The sequence below is a fragment of the Rhinoderma darwinii genome, chromosome 8, assembly GCF_050947455.1.
Source record: "Rhinoderma darwinii isolate aRhiDar2 chromosome 8, aRhiDar2.hap1, whole genome shotgun sequence".
NCBI classification, from domain to species: Eukaryota; Metazoa; Chordata; class Amphibia; order Anura; family Rhinodermatidae; genus Rhinoderma; species Rhinoderma darwinii.
Genome location: NC_134694.1, coordinates 24,518,524 through 24,533,431, shown reverse-complemented (window position 1 = coordinate 24,533,431; position 14,908 = coordinate 24,518,524). Strand labels below are relative to the sequence as shown.

The following is a 14,908-nucleotide window of genomic DNA, read 5'->3' as shown; positions in this document are numbered from 1 at the left end:
TGATAATGTGCCAGATCTGTCAAACAACGAACCCCATTGACTTATAATAGGGTCTGTCGGTTCCGTCATGGTGTCAGTCGATTTGATGGGCAGAATAGTGCTGCATGCTGCTCTATTCTTTCTGTCAAATATGACAAAACTGCCAACAGGGGCTCCAAACAGAGTCACAGGAACATGCTACTAGTGTTCATCTCCTGCTTGTGTGACATTCTGTACACTGAACATGGGGTTATCTCCCCTCTCCTCCCTCACTGTAGTAGAGGACATCACATATCACATGCCTCTTATCTCCACTGCTCCCTACTCTACTGCCATCCTCCTTGCTTAAGGGATGGTGCTTCACATACTGGGAAGCAGATAGTGCAGAGCTGTGTCTCAGTAGTAGATAGTGAGTAATTACAGCAGTACCTTATACTTTGTAATAGAGGGGCATGCAGGCAGCTGTAAATGGAGGCAATGTCTTTGAGAGAGGAGAGCTGTAGTCTTAAAAATGGGAATCCTGCTCACAGCAAGTCTTAGCAAAATGAAAATAACAGTACTACACAGAGCTCGGCAACATAATAAAAATGGAAAAAACCTACTTCTGAGCTATGGTGTCATCAACTGGTGATCATTCAGACACATGCAGGTACTTTTCTGTGTTTTTCATAAGCCTGGAAAATGGCTTAAAGGGTTAAAGAGTTTTCCTAAATACATATTAATACAATCTTGGAAGTCTCTTTGGTGGGGGTACAGCTATTCGGACCACCACCAGTCCTAAAAATGAGCTGGGTTTCGGTCAGCCTAGATAATGACATTTTATAGCTACATCCCAGTATCTAAATTGATGGTTGTCACCTCATAATATAAAAACCTCTTTTTGAACTTGACTATATCAGTTTAAGGCTGGGTTCACACGTGGCGGAATTTCACTTGAATTCCGCTGCGGACACTTCGCAGCGTTAATCCGCAGCGGTGCCGTTTCTCCATTGACTTCCACTTCTATTTAGCAGTGTTCGTTTAGACGATGCGTAAAATTCCGCTGCGGAGCATAGGCTGCGGATCGGAATTTGGTGTCCGCAGCATGCTCTGTCTGTTGCGGAGCAGTGGCGGACTGGTTGCGGACTCATGGCGGAATTTCTCCATTGACTTCAATGGAGATTCTAAATTCCGCAATGAAGTCCGCAGCTGTCATGCACATGTTATGTGTGGTGCGGATGCGTCTTGCTTTTTTAACATGCCATTTCTTCATTCTGGCTGGACCTATGTATTTCTAGGTCTACAGCCAGACTGAGGAAGTCAATGGGGCTCCCGTAAGTACGGGAGCGTTGCTAGGAGACGTCAGTAAATAGTCACTGTCCAGGGTGCTGAAAGAGTTAAGCGATCGGCAGTAACTGTTTCTGCCCCCTGGACAGTGACTACCGATCCCAATATACAGCAACCTGTAAAAAAATAGAAGTTCATACTTACCGAGAACTCCCTGCTTCTGTCTCCAGTCCGGCTTCCCAGGATGACGTTTCAGTCTAAGTGACAGCTGCAGCCAATCACAGGCTGCAGTGGTCACATGGACTGCCGCGTCATCCAGGGAGGTTCTGGCTGGATGCCGAAAGAGGGACGCGTCACCAAGACAACGGCCGGTAAGTATGAAATTCGTTTACTTTCACTAGGGAAAGTGCTGGCCCTTCTCTCTATCCTGCACTGATAGAGAGAAGGGAAGCACTTTTCCCGCAGTCCGCAGCAGCTAGTCCGCATCAATTTACTGCACATTTTGGGCAGATCCGCCGCAGAATCTGCAACGCAGATTCTGTGCGGCATTGATGCGGACAGTTGCGGAGGAAATCCGCCACGTGGGGGCATACCCTAATAAGCAGAGCTAAGTTTTTTATTTGATACTTGTCTCTAATATCATTAAGTGCTTTTACTGGAAGTAATGTGCACAAGCAACTACAGATATAGCTCTGCTACATCTGTACCTCGTGAATAGATGCCCTCAAATTATTGCAATTTATACCTTTCTCAGCATTCCCTCGTATGATTTGCAGCATTATTATATACCCTGTAATCTTACTAACAAGTCGCATCGATTTCGACTTTAATCTATGTATGCATTTACACATAGTAAACGACACATCACTTTTCTGATTTGGCATGTGGGTCCTTATAACATAAAACGCTTTTGGCACTGGCATAGAGAAATCGAATATTATTCTGCATTATGCTGGAGAGCTTTGCCAGTAGCATTTACATATCACACTATAGGATCTTTTTACAAACGTGAAACGGCTCCTTCTCAAGTATGCAGTGTTCCCGGTCTCTGTTGGTGTTACCTCTGCAGTAATGACGTTGCCCCATTTCTTTTGCATAATTCAAAAAAACAATGAGATTCATGGCTCCAAGAAATGATAATGATGTACAGATCTTATAAGTCCGGCGTCCTAGATACCGAGCTACAAATTTGTAATGATAGTACTGAAGCATCCCTACTCATGTAGTACTAATAACAAAAACAGCCATTTGCTCTTTGTTTTTAGAGGACTCACTTGAGGTTTATAAATATAAGGGTTATTAAAAGATTTTATTAAAAAAAAGCATGTGAAAAATATATTATTGTATAACAGTCTATCTATCTATCTATCTATCTATCTATCTATCTATCTATCTATCTATCTATCTATCTATCTATCTATCTATCTATCTATCTATCTATCTATCTATCTATCTATCTATCTATCTATCTATCATCTATCTCATATCTATCTATCTATCTATCTATCTATCTATCTATCTATCTATCTATCTATCTATCTATCTATCTATCTATCTATCTATCTATCTATCTATCTATCTATCATCTATCTCATATCTATCTATCTATCTATCTATCTATCTATCTATCTATCTATCTATCTATCTATCTATCTATCTATCTATCTATCTATCTATCTATCTATCTCATATCTATCTATCTATCTATCTATCTATCTATCTATCTATCTATCTATCTATCTATCTATCTATCTATCTATCTATCTATCTATCTATCTATCTATCTATCTATCTATCTATCTATCTATCTTAATACTAATACTATAATATAAAACTGGTAGCTATTTTAATATTGTAAATAAGTGTTACTGACAATCCTTCCTTCAATTAATTTCAAACCAATCACATTAGATTAGTCAAAATTTAGATAGCTCACAAATGACTCCTGTGTATACCATAACACCTTAAAGGTAGAAGACATATTGTCACTTTTATCGGGCAGAATAATAAAATATGTAGGGTTACATTTTGGAAATACATTCAATAAAAGTTTAGCAGCTTAGGACAACATAAAGAAAACATAAAATCTAAACTAAATGTAAAATGTAATTCTCCCCACCAATATAGCTATTTTCCTTTATTTATATATATATATATATATATATATATATATATACACATGTATATATATATATATATAGGTGTGTATATATATATATATATATATATATATATATATATATATATATGGAGGTAAATAATTGCTAAATAGATTGCTAAAATAAAAACAAGCAAGCAAAACCAAAAACACTAAAACACATTATTATGGCTCAATGACAACAATATATTGTAAATGTTGGTAGAAACTAGTTGCAAAACGGATCTCAAGATACATTGTATTTACTGTCTTGTGGTAGAAGTTCTGCTTGAAGTGAAGGGCAAGAAGTTGGGGTAACGCTTCTCATGGCATGTTTTTTTTTGCTGTAATTTTAATTTTAAAAGGTCTTTTTAATGTAAACCCCTTTGGCCCTTTCACAGCCTGGGATCATGCCAATGGAGCCTGATGGATAACCTGACCATCCAGCTTATATGATAGAACACTGTCAGAATTACCTTGGCTCACATTTAATAAATCTTCAGTTTATTCAGTATCTTACACCAGTTTGAACAATGGAGATAATTGGAGGGTTTCCGCCAAATATATTAAAACGTGCACATCTCTTAATAAATGTGGTGCATTTTGAACGAACTGGTAGTCAGAAAATAAAACTTTGTACCAAAATTGTGTAATTTTCATCTATTTTTATTAATATATGTCCTATTATTCTTGTCCCTTTTCAAATTTGACAAGCGAGCAAATTCACAAATTGTACCGCTAATTTGTTGCACGTCACTGTTTGTGACCATAATGTGTTTATGAATTTCATTATCCACTAAAGGTGTTTTAAAGCAAAAGTCCAAGATGTTTTATTGTTCATAATTTTCCAGTGTTGTGGTTTCCAGTCCTCCCCGGATGTGCACTGGCGTAGTTATTTTGATCACTATGGTCACATGATATTTATTCCTCATGTGTCACAGGGGGATAAACTGAAGCGTAAGCAGATAATTAGCCAACAAAAATTTTCCTTCTCTCTCAGCATAGCTATTGTACAGTTTATCTAGAAGTCCAGTTCACGTTAGTGGTAAAATCAATTGTAAGAGAACTACAGTATTGTTTTGTTACTGCAGTTAATAACATCCCCTCTCTTGTTTCTTGCCAGCTCTAAGCTGCAATGAAAATGATGGAGACCACATGGACAGAGACCAACAGTACACCCCCAACCAGAAAACCAAACGCATGAGGACCTCTTTCAAACACCATCAGCTGCGGACAATGAAATCTTACTTTGCTATTAACCACAATCCAGACGCCAAGGACTTAAAGCAACTAGCACAGAAGACAGGCTTAACCAAAAGAGTTTTACAGGTATATATAAAATATGTATAAAATACCATTATATATAATTCATAAGGAAAAAAACATCACAGTTGGGAGTAGAAAAAACTAAAAATTTAATAAATGCTATATGTTAAATTAGAATTTTGGACCATCTCATGTGTATCATAATGAAGATAGAAGCTACACAAGAGTCAAATGACTGTTGACTACAGGTTGATGTATTCATTGTTGTATTGATTATATCATGAGGGTGTCTTAAGGTGCTCATATTCATTACAGATAGATCTACAAGTCAGTGACCATTTCCCAGTGAAATACACTGTACAGTGTGTTCTATCAGATTTATAATTCCTGTTATCTCAACATCTCCATTCTCTTTGTTCTAGGTATGGTTTCAAAATGCACGAGCCAAATTCAGAAGGAACCTTCTGCGGCAAGAAAATAATGGTGTGGACAAAACATCAGATTCCACTCTTCAAGCCGGGACTCCATCAGGACCAGCCTCTGAAATTTCAAATGCCTCAATGAGTCCCTCAACTACCCCAACCACATTAACAGACTTAACTAACCCCACCATGCCAACTGTGACCTCCGTACTGACTTCGGTGCCTGGCGGCTTGGACATACATGAATCTCGAAGCCCTCCACAGACAACACTCACAAATCTCTTCTGATGACTCTGAAAGTTTCTTTAAAGAAAAAATATTTTTAGTCGATTTCCAAGTGTATTTTAATAGAGACTTTGTTCAATGAATAATTTACCTTTTTTGGTGGACGGTTTTGAAGAAGAGTTCATTGTACTGGTGTTTTGATAAACTGAAGGATTGCTTGGAAGATGTATCTGCAACACAACATTTGTGTAACTATACAGTTTCGTGGACTAAACAAGGGAAAGAACCATTAATTTAAGTTGGCTGAATCTTCTGTATTCTCAAAGACTGTTACGTGCCTTATATACTGTCTTATCAACATACATTTTCTCTCTGTATATTTATGACCAGAACAAAATTGTTAAAAAGTTTGTTACTTTTCAATTAGTCCTGAAAGAGTTACTTTGTTTTAGACATTTTTGGACAAAACGTTGAGTGAGTAGTGTAAAGTTTCAGCATTTATAGTTAATGTGGTGGTTTCTGTCAATGACTTGCAAAGTTTTCATTGGTACCAACATCCAGATGGGCGCTTAGGAGCTTTTCATAGAGTATCTTAGAAGGCTTTTCTATGATATCCTAGTCAATGGTTTGACCCTGTCTGCTTACAGTCTAGTAAAAAACGAATATAACATTCAAAGTTTATGGCAGAATCTAATCGCCTAGTTGGAGAGATGAATTAAACATGATGAACACTGATAAAGTTAGCAGATGACATAAATGATGTCCCAATGAGAGTGAGACTGGCCACCATTGTTGGAAGTTCACTTATTTGGCTTGAAATCTTAGCAACATTGTTCACTGTGAAAACTGTTTTCTAATTGGATTAAACCAAGTTATTTTCTGCAGTTATTAAAATATTTCACAAGCCACCGGTGATCTCTATATGAGCTACCAGGCTATACAGTATTAGTGTTCACATACATTTCAAACTAGAGTTTAAAGAAAGTCTACCCATGAATTTGGAATGTGGGGACGTGACTTCAAGAAAGCTAATCTCCAGACCACCATAAAACCAACCACACGAGGATCCACTGAAGTGTCCCTTACCACCAATATCAATTACTCTCATTCATTTTATTGCCATGTAGCGTTTTCCTGGTGATCCCTCCATGAGGCCTTGATTAGGAATCTATGTTTTGGTTAGAAGAACATCTTTTCAGAGATCATTGTCTATAATTCTCATTGAGTAACATTATGGGCTAAATAAGAATGCAATAGTTGGATTTTTAAGTAAACTTGTCTGACATGTTCTGCAAGCTACGTCATGCAGAAAATTGCACTTGGTCATTTTACAGCACTTTTAAGAATACGTGACCTGTAAATTCACTAAACCATGTCTCCAACGTCTAACAAACTCAGTATAACTGTGTACAAAAACCCCATGTAGCTTCCTTGAATGCAGATGAGGAAATTAAGAAAGGCACATAATACCACTCCTCACCTTAAAACATATCCCATTCAGTGCCACACCTGCCTGAAACTCTTTGGAATATGTTACAGGCCAACTCCGACTCTGAGAGTCGCCAGAAGTATTTAGAAATGATGCCCTTTATGACTAAACTCATAGTTAGTGTTCATTAATAATATTGATAAAGCCAATTCAAACCAACCTTGTATAAATTGATGACCTGTGTGTAATTTTTTGTAAAGTTTTGTTTGGTCTCTAAAAAAGGTATAAAGCAGGAAAAATATACTAATAAACAAAAGCTGCTTCATTTGTTTTGTTTTGGGCCCATTCCATTTCTTAGCACAGAGGTACTCGGATTTGGCTTTCCTTCAGATGTTGATCTACAGTATCATCTCCATTAAAATTGTTTACCACCTGATTGGCAAGTGGTTCAATAAAAAATGGTGGGGGCTGCAGACCAACAACAACGTGAGCCAAGACTACAGTACAGCTGCTTTAGAATATTGTGACATTTTTCCCCTATTTGTAATGTTGGATAAGGTCAGAATAATTCTGAGATGTTGTTGCATCTTTTGGATGGATAACTTTACCTCAGCAATGCTTAATTTTTAAGATAGAATGAACGTATGCCTTTTTGTTCTTGTTTAATACAGAAACGTTAGTGTTCTTGATATGAAGAATAAATTTTGGCCGTGACATAATTCATTGTTGCAAAGAAGTGGATTTACTATTATTTTACACATCTTCATTTTATATTATTTTACAAAATTTCTAACTTATAAAAAATGCTGGAAAACAACTGGTCTTCAAATTTGTTGGATGCAAACTCTTTTTTTTAGCTCAATGTTTTTCTAATAGGTGTCAACTTGAAGGCTAAAAAAATGACATTAACAGAAATATCTCCATTCAGTTGTCTGATTCAGGAAATTCATTTCTGTTAGAAGGGTACCCAGAAGATAAGCTGAACACAGGACGTCCCGCTGCTAGGACCCTCAGTTATTAGCTGTAATCTCTAGGGAAACCGATCAGCTAGTGTTTAATGTCCCTGCAGCGCCACCACAGGGAAAATGGAGCATTACAAGGTTCCCATTCAAATCAATGGGCTATCTGTGTAATGCATGGATCTACCGGGTCCTCCAGAGCAAGAGACGCTCTTTGTATCCGTTCTCCGCTCTCGCTAGTAGATGAGGGTTCTGATTGTCCTTTTATTAACTGAATTCCCTAAATGGGTATTTGAAAAAAGTTTTCTATGCCAGACAACCACTTTAAGCAAAGGAAATGGTAATAATCTTGAATGTTGATTTTTCCCATACTCATAAAAGTGAGCTGTGTTGTGTACTGAACCAGTATTTATTATAATGGAACTGATGAACACATAAAGAAATAGCATCATCACTTGAACATTGGGCATCTCTGATGGTACCAGAACACCAGATTTTCATAGAACTGATTGTACATGTAGGCATTTCATGGGGAGTTAAACTGTACCACATGGGAAATAATCTTTAGGTGACTTGTTTGGGGCATTGGGGTCCCAATAATCATGAAATCAATCAATCATACCCCAGATTAACAGCAGTTATTTTGTTTAATGCTACTAGCAAAATGTCAAATTTATAAAGATATATTTCTCAAGATCTCTGGTAAACTAAAGGGGTTGTCTTGGATTAGAAACAAGGATCTGCTTTTTTCAGAAACAACGCCACCCTTGTCCATGGGCGGTGCCTGGTATTACAGCTCAGAACTATTCTCTTAAATCAGAATGCATTATTGTATTTTTGAGTAAACCTGTCTGACATGTTCTGCTAGGTATTGAATGCAGTCTGTCACTTGAATGGGGCTGGGCTGCAATATCAGTCTCCATGGACAAAAGTGGCACTGTTTCTAGAATTATTATTTTTTTTTTCTAATTTCGGACAACCCATTTAAGTGCTTAGAACATGATGTCGAAAACATGATATAGAGAAAGTTGCGAAATAGGATTAATACAGTTCATAATGTTTATTTTTTTCTCTCTGAGTCTTTTTGCTTTTCTTCTATGCATATTTGTCTACTTTCTTTGTAGATCTCAATCAGTTTTGTTTGCTAATAGTTGCATTTTTTTTTTTAAATAAAACATTTTATTGCTATTTTTCAGAAAAGAAAATAGTCATACAACAAGTCAAATATGAAATATATGAACATAGAATAGTCTCCACAAAGTTACATGCATTTTTAATATACAATATAATTTTCACGGATTTGATGAGTACAATTTTTTTTCTAAACCATAGAGGGTTTTTGGGTACAAAGTATCTTTACTCTTAAAAAACTTCTTTAATTCATTTGTTTCAGATCCAATTCAGATATTCAGTGTGAATGCAAACTTTAAATCTAAAGTCTATTTGAATAAGGTTTTAAAGCGAGACTGATGTAATCCGCTGCTTTTGAATGCATAGAGCTACTGTAAAAAAGCAGTTTTGTAGAAAAGATACTTCACGTTTAAGATTCTGTGTGTTAGCTATAGATGCATAAAGGGATGCAAATTCATTTGTACTAGCCACATTTGAGAGATTTCACAGATCGGTTGAAACCAAATATTTGATTTTGACGATTTATAAGTATACGCCCCAAACAAAGATGCACTATATATATATATATATATATATATATATATATGCACACAAGACTAAGGGTGAGCGTATCGATTCCACACAAAATTAATTTGGTCTGAATTTCCCAAAAATTTTTGGCGAATTTCAAAACTTTTGGAACTTACTGTGCACAAATCGTGGCAAAATGGCATCCCGCCGGCGAGCAACGGCCACCACTTTACAGATTAGAATAATAATCAGATGACCTCGGATGGGCTTCCCCATAATGCCTTGCCAAAATGCACTGCGGTTATCCGGTCCCTCTACCCACATATGTTGCTGTCACTTTGACATTACATGCTGGCTTGGCTTTATAGAGCTTGAAAGAGGTTGGAATTAAAGCTGGCCACACACTTTAGATAGCTGTTGGCTGAATGATAGTTCCTCTGACAGCTATTCCTCTCGACTCCACCATACACATGCACTCTTGGCCAAAAACAAAAACTATTGGCCTTAGACAAAGATGTAGGTTGCCTTATGTATGGCTTCAAGATTATTCCTGATCTTCCCAGAAGCATGCTAATAATGACCCAAGAGAACAAGAAAGTCAGAAGATGAAGCAGTCATGTGTCATAGCCATTATTATAGACAGTGATGAGAAGTGGAACGGAACCTGAGAAAGAAGACCTGGTACCGGATAGTGAACCATGTTGTCTTTATTTTCCTATTATAGTCTAAATTTTCATTCATTCATTCATACATACAGACATACCTACAGACAGACATACATACAGACATAAATACAGACAGACATACATACATACATACATACATACATACATAGACATACATACAGACATAAATACATACATACATACAGACAAACATAGAGACATACATACAGACAGACATACATACATACAGACAGACATATATACAGACATAAATACATACATACATACATACAGACAAACATACATACCTACATACATACATCAAATATTCAAATGAAGCAGCACTCGTGTAGTAAAGTTGTGGGTGCAAAGCAACTAGAGCTTTATCCAAAGCTCAAGATACCATACAAGAAAAATGATTGCAGCACTCAAGCAAGGTCCAGAAAGAAAATCTGTTGTTTTAGTTGCCCATGTTTAAAGCAAAGCAACGTTGCAGTTCCACCACGGAAAAATGGTGGAACTGAAACGTTGCTTGGCTTTAAACCTGGGCAAATAAAACCAACGATTTTCTTACTGGACCTGGATGGAGTGATGCAATATTTTTTCTCGTACGTACATACATAAATACCTACATACATACATAAAACCAGACATACATACATAAATAAATAAATAAATAAATACCTGTATACCTACATACATACATAAAACCAGACATACATACATACATAAATACCTATATACATACATACATGCATACACAAAACCAGACATACATACATACATAAATAAATACCTATATACCTGCATAAATACATAAAAACAGACATACATACATAAATAAATACCTATATACCTACATACATACATACCTACATAGTACACCACAATGCCCACTAACATTACAAGCCAGGGTTACATGAGGCTAAGATTCAGGTCAGTTAATGTTTCAGTGTTAGCTATTTCAAATGGATAATCCATCGATATTCTCTCTTATGCAGCTCTGTAATGTGGATAATGTCCTTGGGGTTTTATGTTCGGTAATAGTGATGTCTATTTTCATCTTTTGTAATGAAAAAAATCTTGCATTGAATAGCATGAGATATTAAAGAGATATTCCAGTCACAAACAAATATCACCCATCCACTAGATAGGTGCTAAATGTTTGTGGCTGGAATACCTCTTTAAATTGCACCAAGGGGTTCAGTAATTGCAGGTCCTTTCCTGAATCTAAAGTCACAGACCTGTACTAATAATATCAAATTCCAACATGTCTATATAACATGTAAGAAAAATATATCATATTTCCTCTTATTTTCCCCATCCGTATGATGCCATATAAAAATGACGTTATTGGGCACTAAGTTCCACTTTTGGAGGATGTTTAGTGGGAACCCTCTACTGCACTATTATTGGGGTATCTGATCGAATGTAAAGGTCCTGGTGGCAAGTTGTCTAAGATATACGAGCCAGCCTGATATAAGTCTTTTTGACTTTTAGATTCTTGATACAAAAGTTGCACAATGTAACTTTGGTCATATGCACAGAAGAAGTCGTATTGTGGTCTATCTGGTGTTAAAAATTGAGAATTATTTTCTATTGTTCTAAACTATGGTTAGTCTATAAAGACTAGGCTTAGCTTAATATTTAACCCTCTCTATCTATTTGTATGTACTTGAACTCAGTTTAAAGCATTACATAGTTTTACAGCTTAGGCTAAAGGCTGGTTTACACAGGATATAGCAAATCGATCGTTGCTCATTTACAGGCCCTTTTACACGGTCTGATGCTTTTTGTATGGCAACGAACGATCATTATATGATCGTTCGGTCCACATCAGTTTGCATCATTGTCGTCAGCACATCCCCTGTTTACACAGTGAGATGTGCTGCCGACAACAATGGTTTTATAGACTTCACAACCGATGTGATCAGCCAACGCTCATTCGGCCAACTATTGTCCCGTGTAATTGTCCTTGGTCGCAATTATTATACATTTGCAAGTTATCTGCCTGCATTATAAAGAAACCCATTTGACTGTGTAGTATAGGGGAAGAAGTGTATTCATTGTGGATAGGCACTCATTAAAGGTGGGGGGTACGATGGTTCCTGCCCATTCTGGGCATCTCACCTTTGTAGACAGTCAATACAGTCCATGCACACAAACAAACATGTATATACACACACATACATATATAGCGTTTAATCAGGATGCTAAGAGTGAGCTCTATCAATCAGCGAATTCCATTACAAACATTAGAGAGATGATTGGAGTAATAGAAGTTCAATTAACTGAACCAGTTGACCGGGTGTTTCATCTGCTTGGAGCAGGAAATCCGTCAAGAGGCTGAGGATTTATAAGTAATAAACTGAAATACATATGTATGCTGGAACCAGCTTCCCATGGTTACACATTTGCCACATGGGCCCCAATTGTGTTGTGTGTATATATGTATATGTCTGTATGTATGTATGTATGTATGTATGTATGTATGTATGTATGTGTGTGTGTGTATGTATATATGTGTGTGTATGTATCTATGTATGTGTACTTGTGATAATGTATGTGTCTGTGTGTATGTATTAATGTGTATATTGTTTATGCGTGTGCATGTTTGTATGAATGTCTGTTCATATGTGTATATGTCAGTGTGTTTGTATGTATCTGATGTATGTATACACAGACACCATTAATCCTGACCAAATCCCCAACTCCATTTGCTGAAATGCAGAACCAAACTTGCAAGGACCCTCCACCGTGCTTCACTGCTGCCTGCAGGCACTCATTATTGTACCGCTCTCAAGCCTTTCGACGAACAAACCGCCTTCTGTAATAGCCACATATTTCACTCCTCAGTCCAAAGCACCTCCTTTAATTTCTGCACCCCAGTTCCTGTGTTTTTGTGCATAGTTGAGTCGCTTAGCCTTGTTTCCACGTTGAGGGTATGGCATTTTGGCCACAATTCTTCCATGAAGACCACTTGTGGCTAGACTTCTCTGAATAGTAGATGGGTGTACCTGGTTCCCACTGGTTTCTGCCAGTTCTGAGCTGAGGGCACTGCTGGACATCTTTCGAATTCGAAGGGAAGTAAACATGATGTGTCTTTGATCTGCTGCACTAAGTTTCCTTGTCCGACCACTGCATTTACGGTCCTCAATGTTGCCCATTTCTTTGTGCTTCTTCAAAAGAGCTTGAACAGCACATCTTGAAACCCCAGTCTGCGTTGAAATCTTTGCCTGGGAGAAACCTTGCTGAAGCAGTATAACTACCTTGCGTCTTGTTGCTGTGCTCAGTCTTGCCATGTTGGACCTGTGACATGAAACTATCTTCCACAACTTCACCTTGGTATCAGAGTTTGGCTGTTCCTCTCTCAGTTTTAAGACTCCTACACAGCTGTTTCTGTTACATTTAAAGACCGTCTTTGAGCCTACATATGAAAATGATGATCATTATCACCTGTTTGGTTTAATTATAACTGACTATAATCCTACAAAATCCATGACTTTGTACAAGTGTACCCAGAAGAATTGATGCTGTTTTGGCATAGGCAAAGGGTGGTTCCACCAAATATTGATTTGATTTAGATTTCTCTTCTGTTCATTCACTTTGATTTTGTTAAATGTGAAATAAAAACTATTAGCAGTTTTATTTTTTAAAGCAATCTTACTTTACTGCATTTTTCCAAAACTGCCTAAAACTTTTGCACAGTACTATATATATATATATATATATATATATATATATATATATATATATATATATATATATATATATATATATAATATACAATATTAATATATTAATGTGTGATTGATTGTATTCATCTTTGTATAAATGAGTGTGTGCATGTTTATTAGCAGTGGTTTACATAAAAGAGCAAAGGAAAGATTAAAATGAGCTCACCATTATAGTGTACATTTTGCCAGCCATGACATAAATCCCTGGTATATGACTTCTTTCCTTTCCGTGACATTTGGGCCTACTCCCTTACCCCTTGTTTGCTAACAATGCAGCTCCTCTGAGGAATCCTGCACAGGTTTCCACCACCCAATGGAAAAAGGGATGGAACAACCAAGGGAATCATAGCAGCCGCATGGTCTACCTCTTTGATATGTACACCTTTGTTTGTTATGTGTATTTGTGTGTATTGTGTGAGTGGCACTAGAGCATTGAACAATTTGCTATGGGTCTTTCCCCATGATCACTTATTTGGATGCAATAGTTACCGCATTTCACAGTCGCACTAAATGGCCCACATTTATCAAAAGTGGCGTCATTTTAGCCAATGTCTAATTCTACTTTACTAACATACGTTGCAACGAGTTTATGACTGCCCTTGCCCCCTTTTGAAAAATCTGAGACAAAGATACATCACTGCTGTTACCTTTCACACTGGCTAACATTACACCACTTTTTCGATGCCATGATATGTGTGTAGTAGATGCAACTTTTTATCTCATTTGCAACTTTTTTGCGCCTTTTTAAAAAAGTTGCAATTCACATATGTGTCTGAATCCTGGGCAAACAGTGAGCCATGCTCATTTTTCACTCCACTTTTGCAAACTGACATCCATGGCACAAATGCTCTAAATTCTGGCATAAATAGTTTAAAAAAATATGTCGCACAGCAGATTAGAATCTATGGGGAAATTTATTAGCGCCTTAATGCACGCTATATATGCGTAATATTTTGCAATGACGATTTACACTTCTCTCCCCCTTTTTCAAAAGTGGTGAGAAAGGTCGGTGGAGTTTAGTCCCGGGGACTGAAATATTTACGATCATTTATGCCAAGAATTTGCGGAAATTACAGTGAAATTACAGTGCAAATCTACGCCTGCTCACAGCAGGCATAGAATTGATTTTCTGGCGGTCAGACAAGCAAGGATGCGCTGTTCATATAAATTTCCACCTACTTT

The 14,908-nt window shown here is 37.0% G+C and overlaps 1 protein-coding gene across 2 annotated transcripts in view; it reads left to right on the top strand.

Moving 5' to 3' along the window:
• The window catches only part of LHX2 (LIM homeobox 2), a 33,476-nt gene extending 26,031 nt beyond the window's left edge, over positions 1-7,445 (top strand). For both annotated transcript variants that reach the window (XM_075835509.1, XM_075835507.1), the window contains exons 4-5: positions 4,506-4,711; positions 5,071-7,445. In XM_075835509.1, the coding sequence (XP_075691624.1) occupies positions 4,506-4,711; positions 5,071-5,358 (494 nt within the window). In that variant the 3' untranslated portion in view covers positions 5,359-7,445. The remainder of the gene's footprint in view (positions 1-4,505; positions 4,712-5,070) is intronic.
• The last annotated feature ends 7,463 nt before the right edge of the window (positions 7,446-14,908 follow it).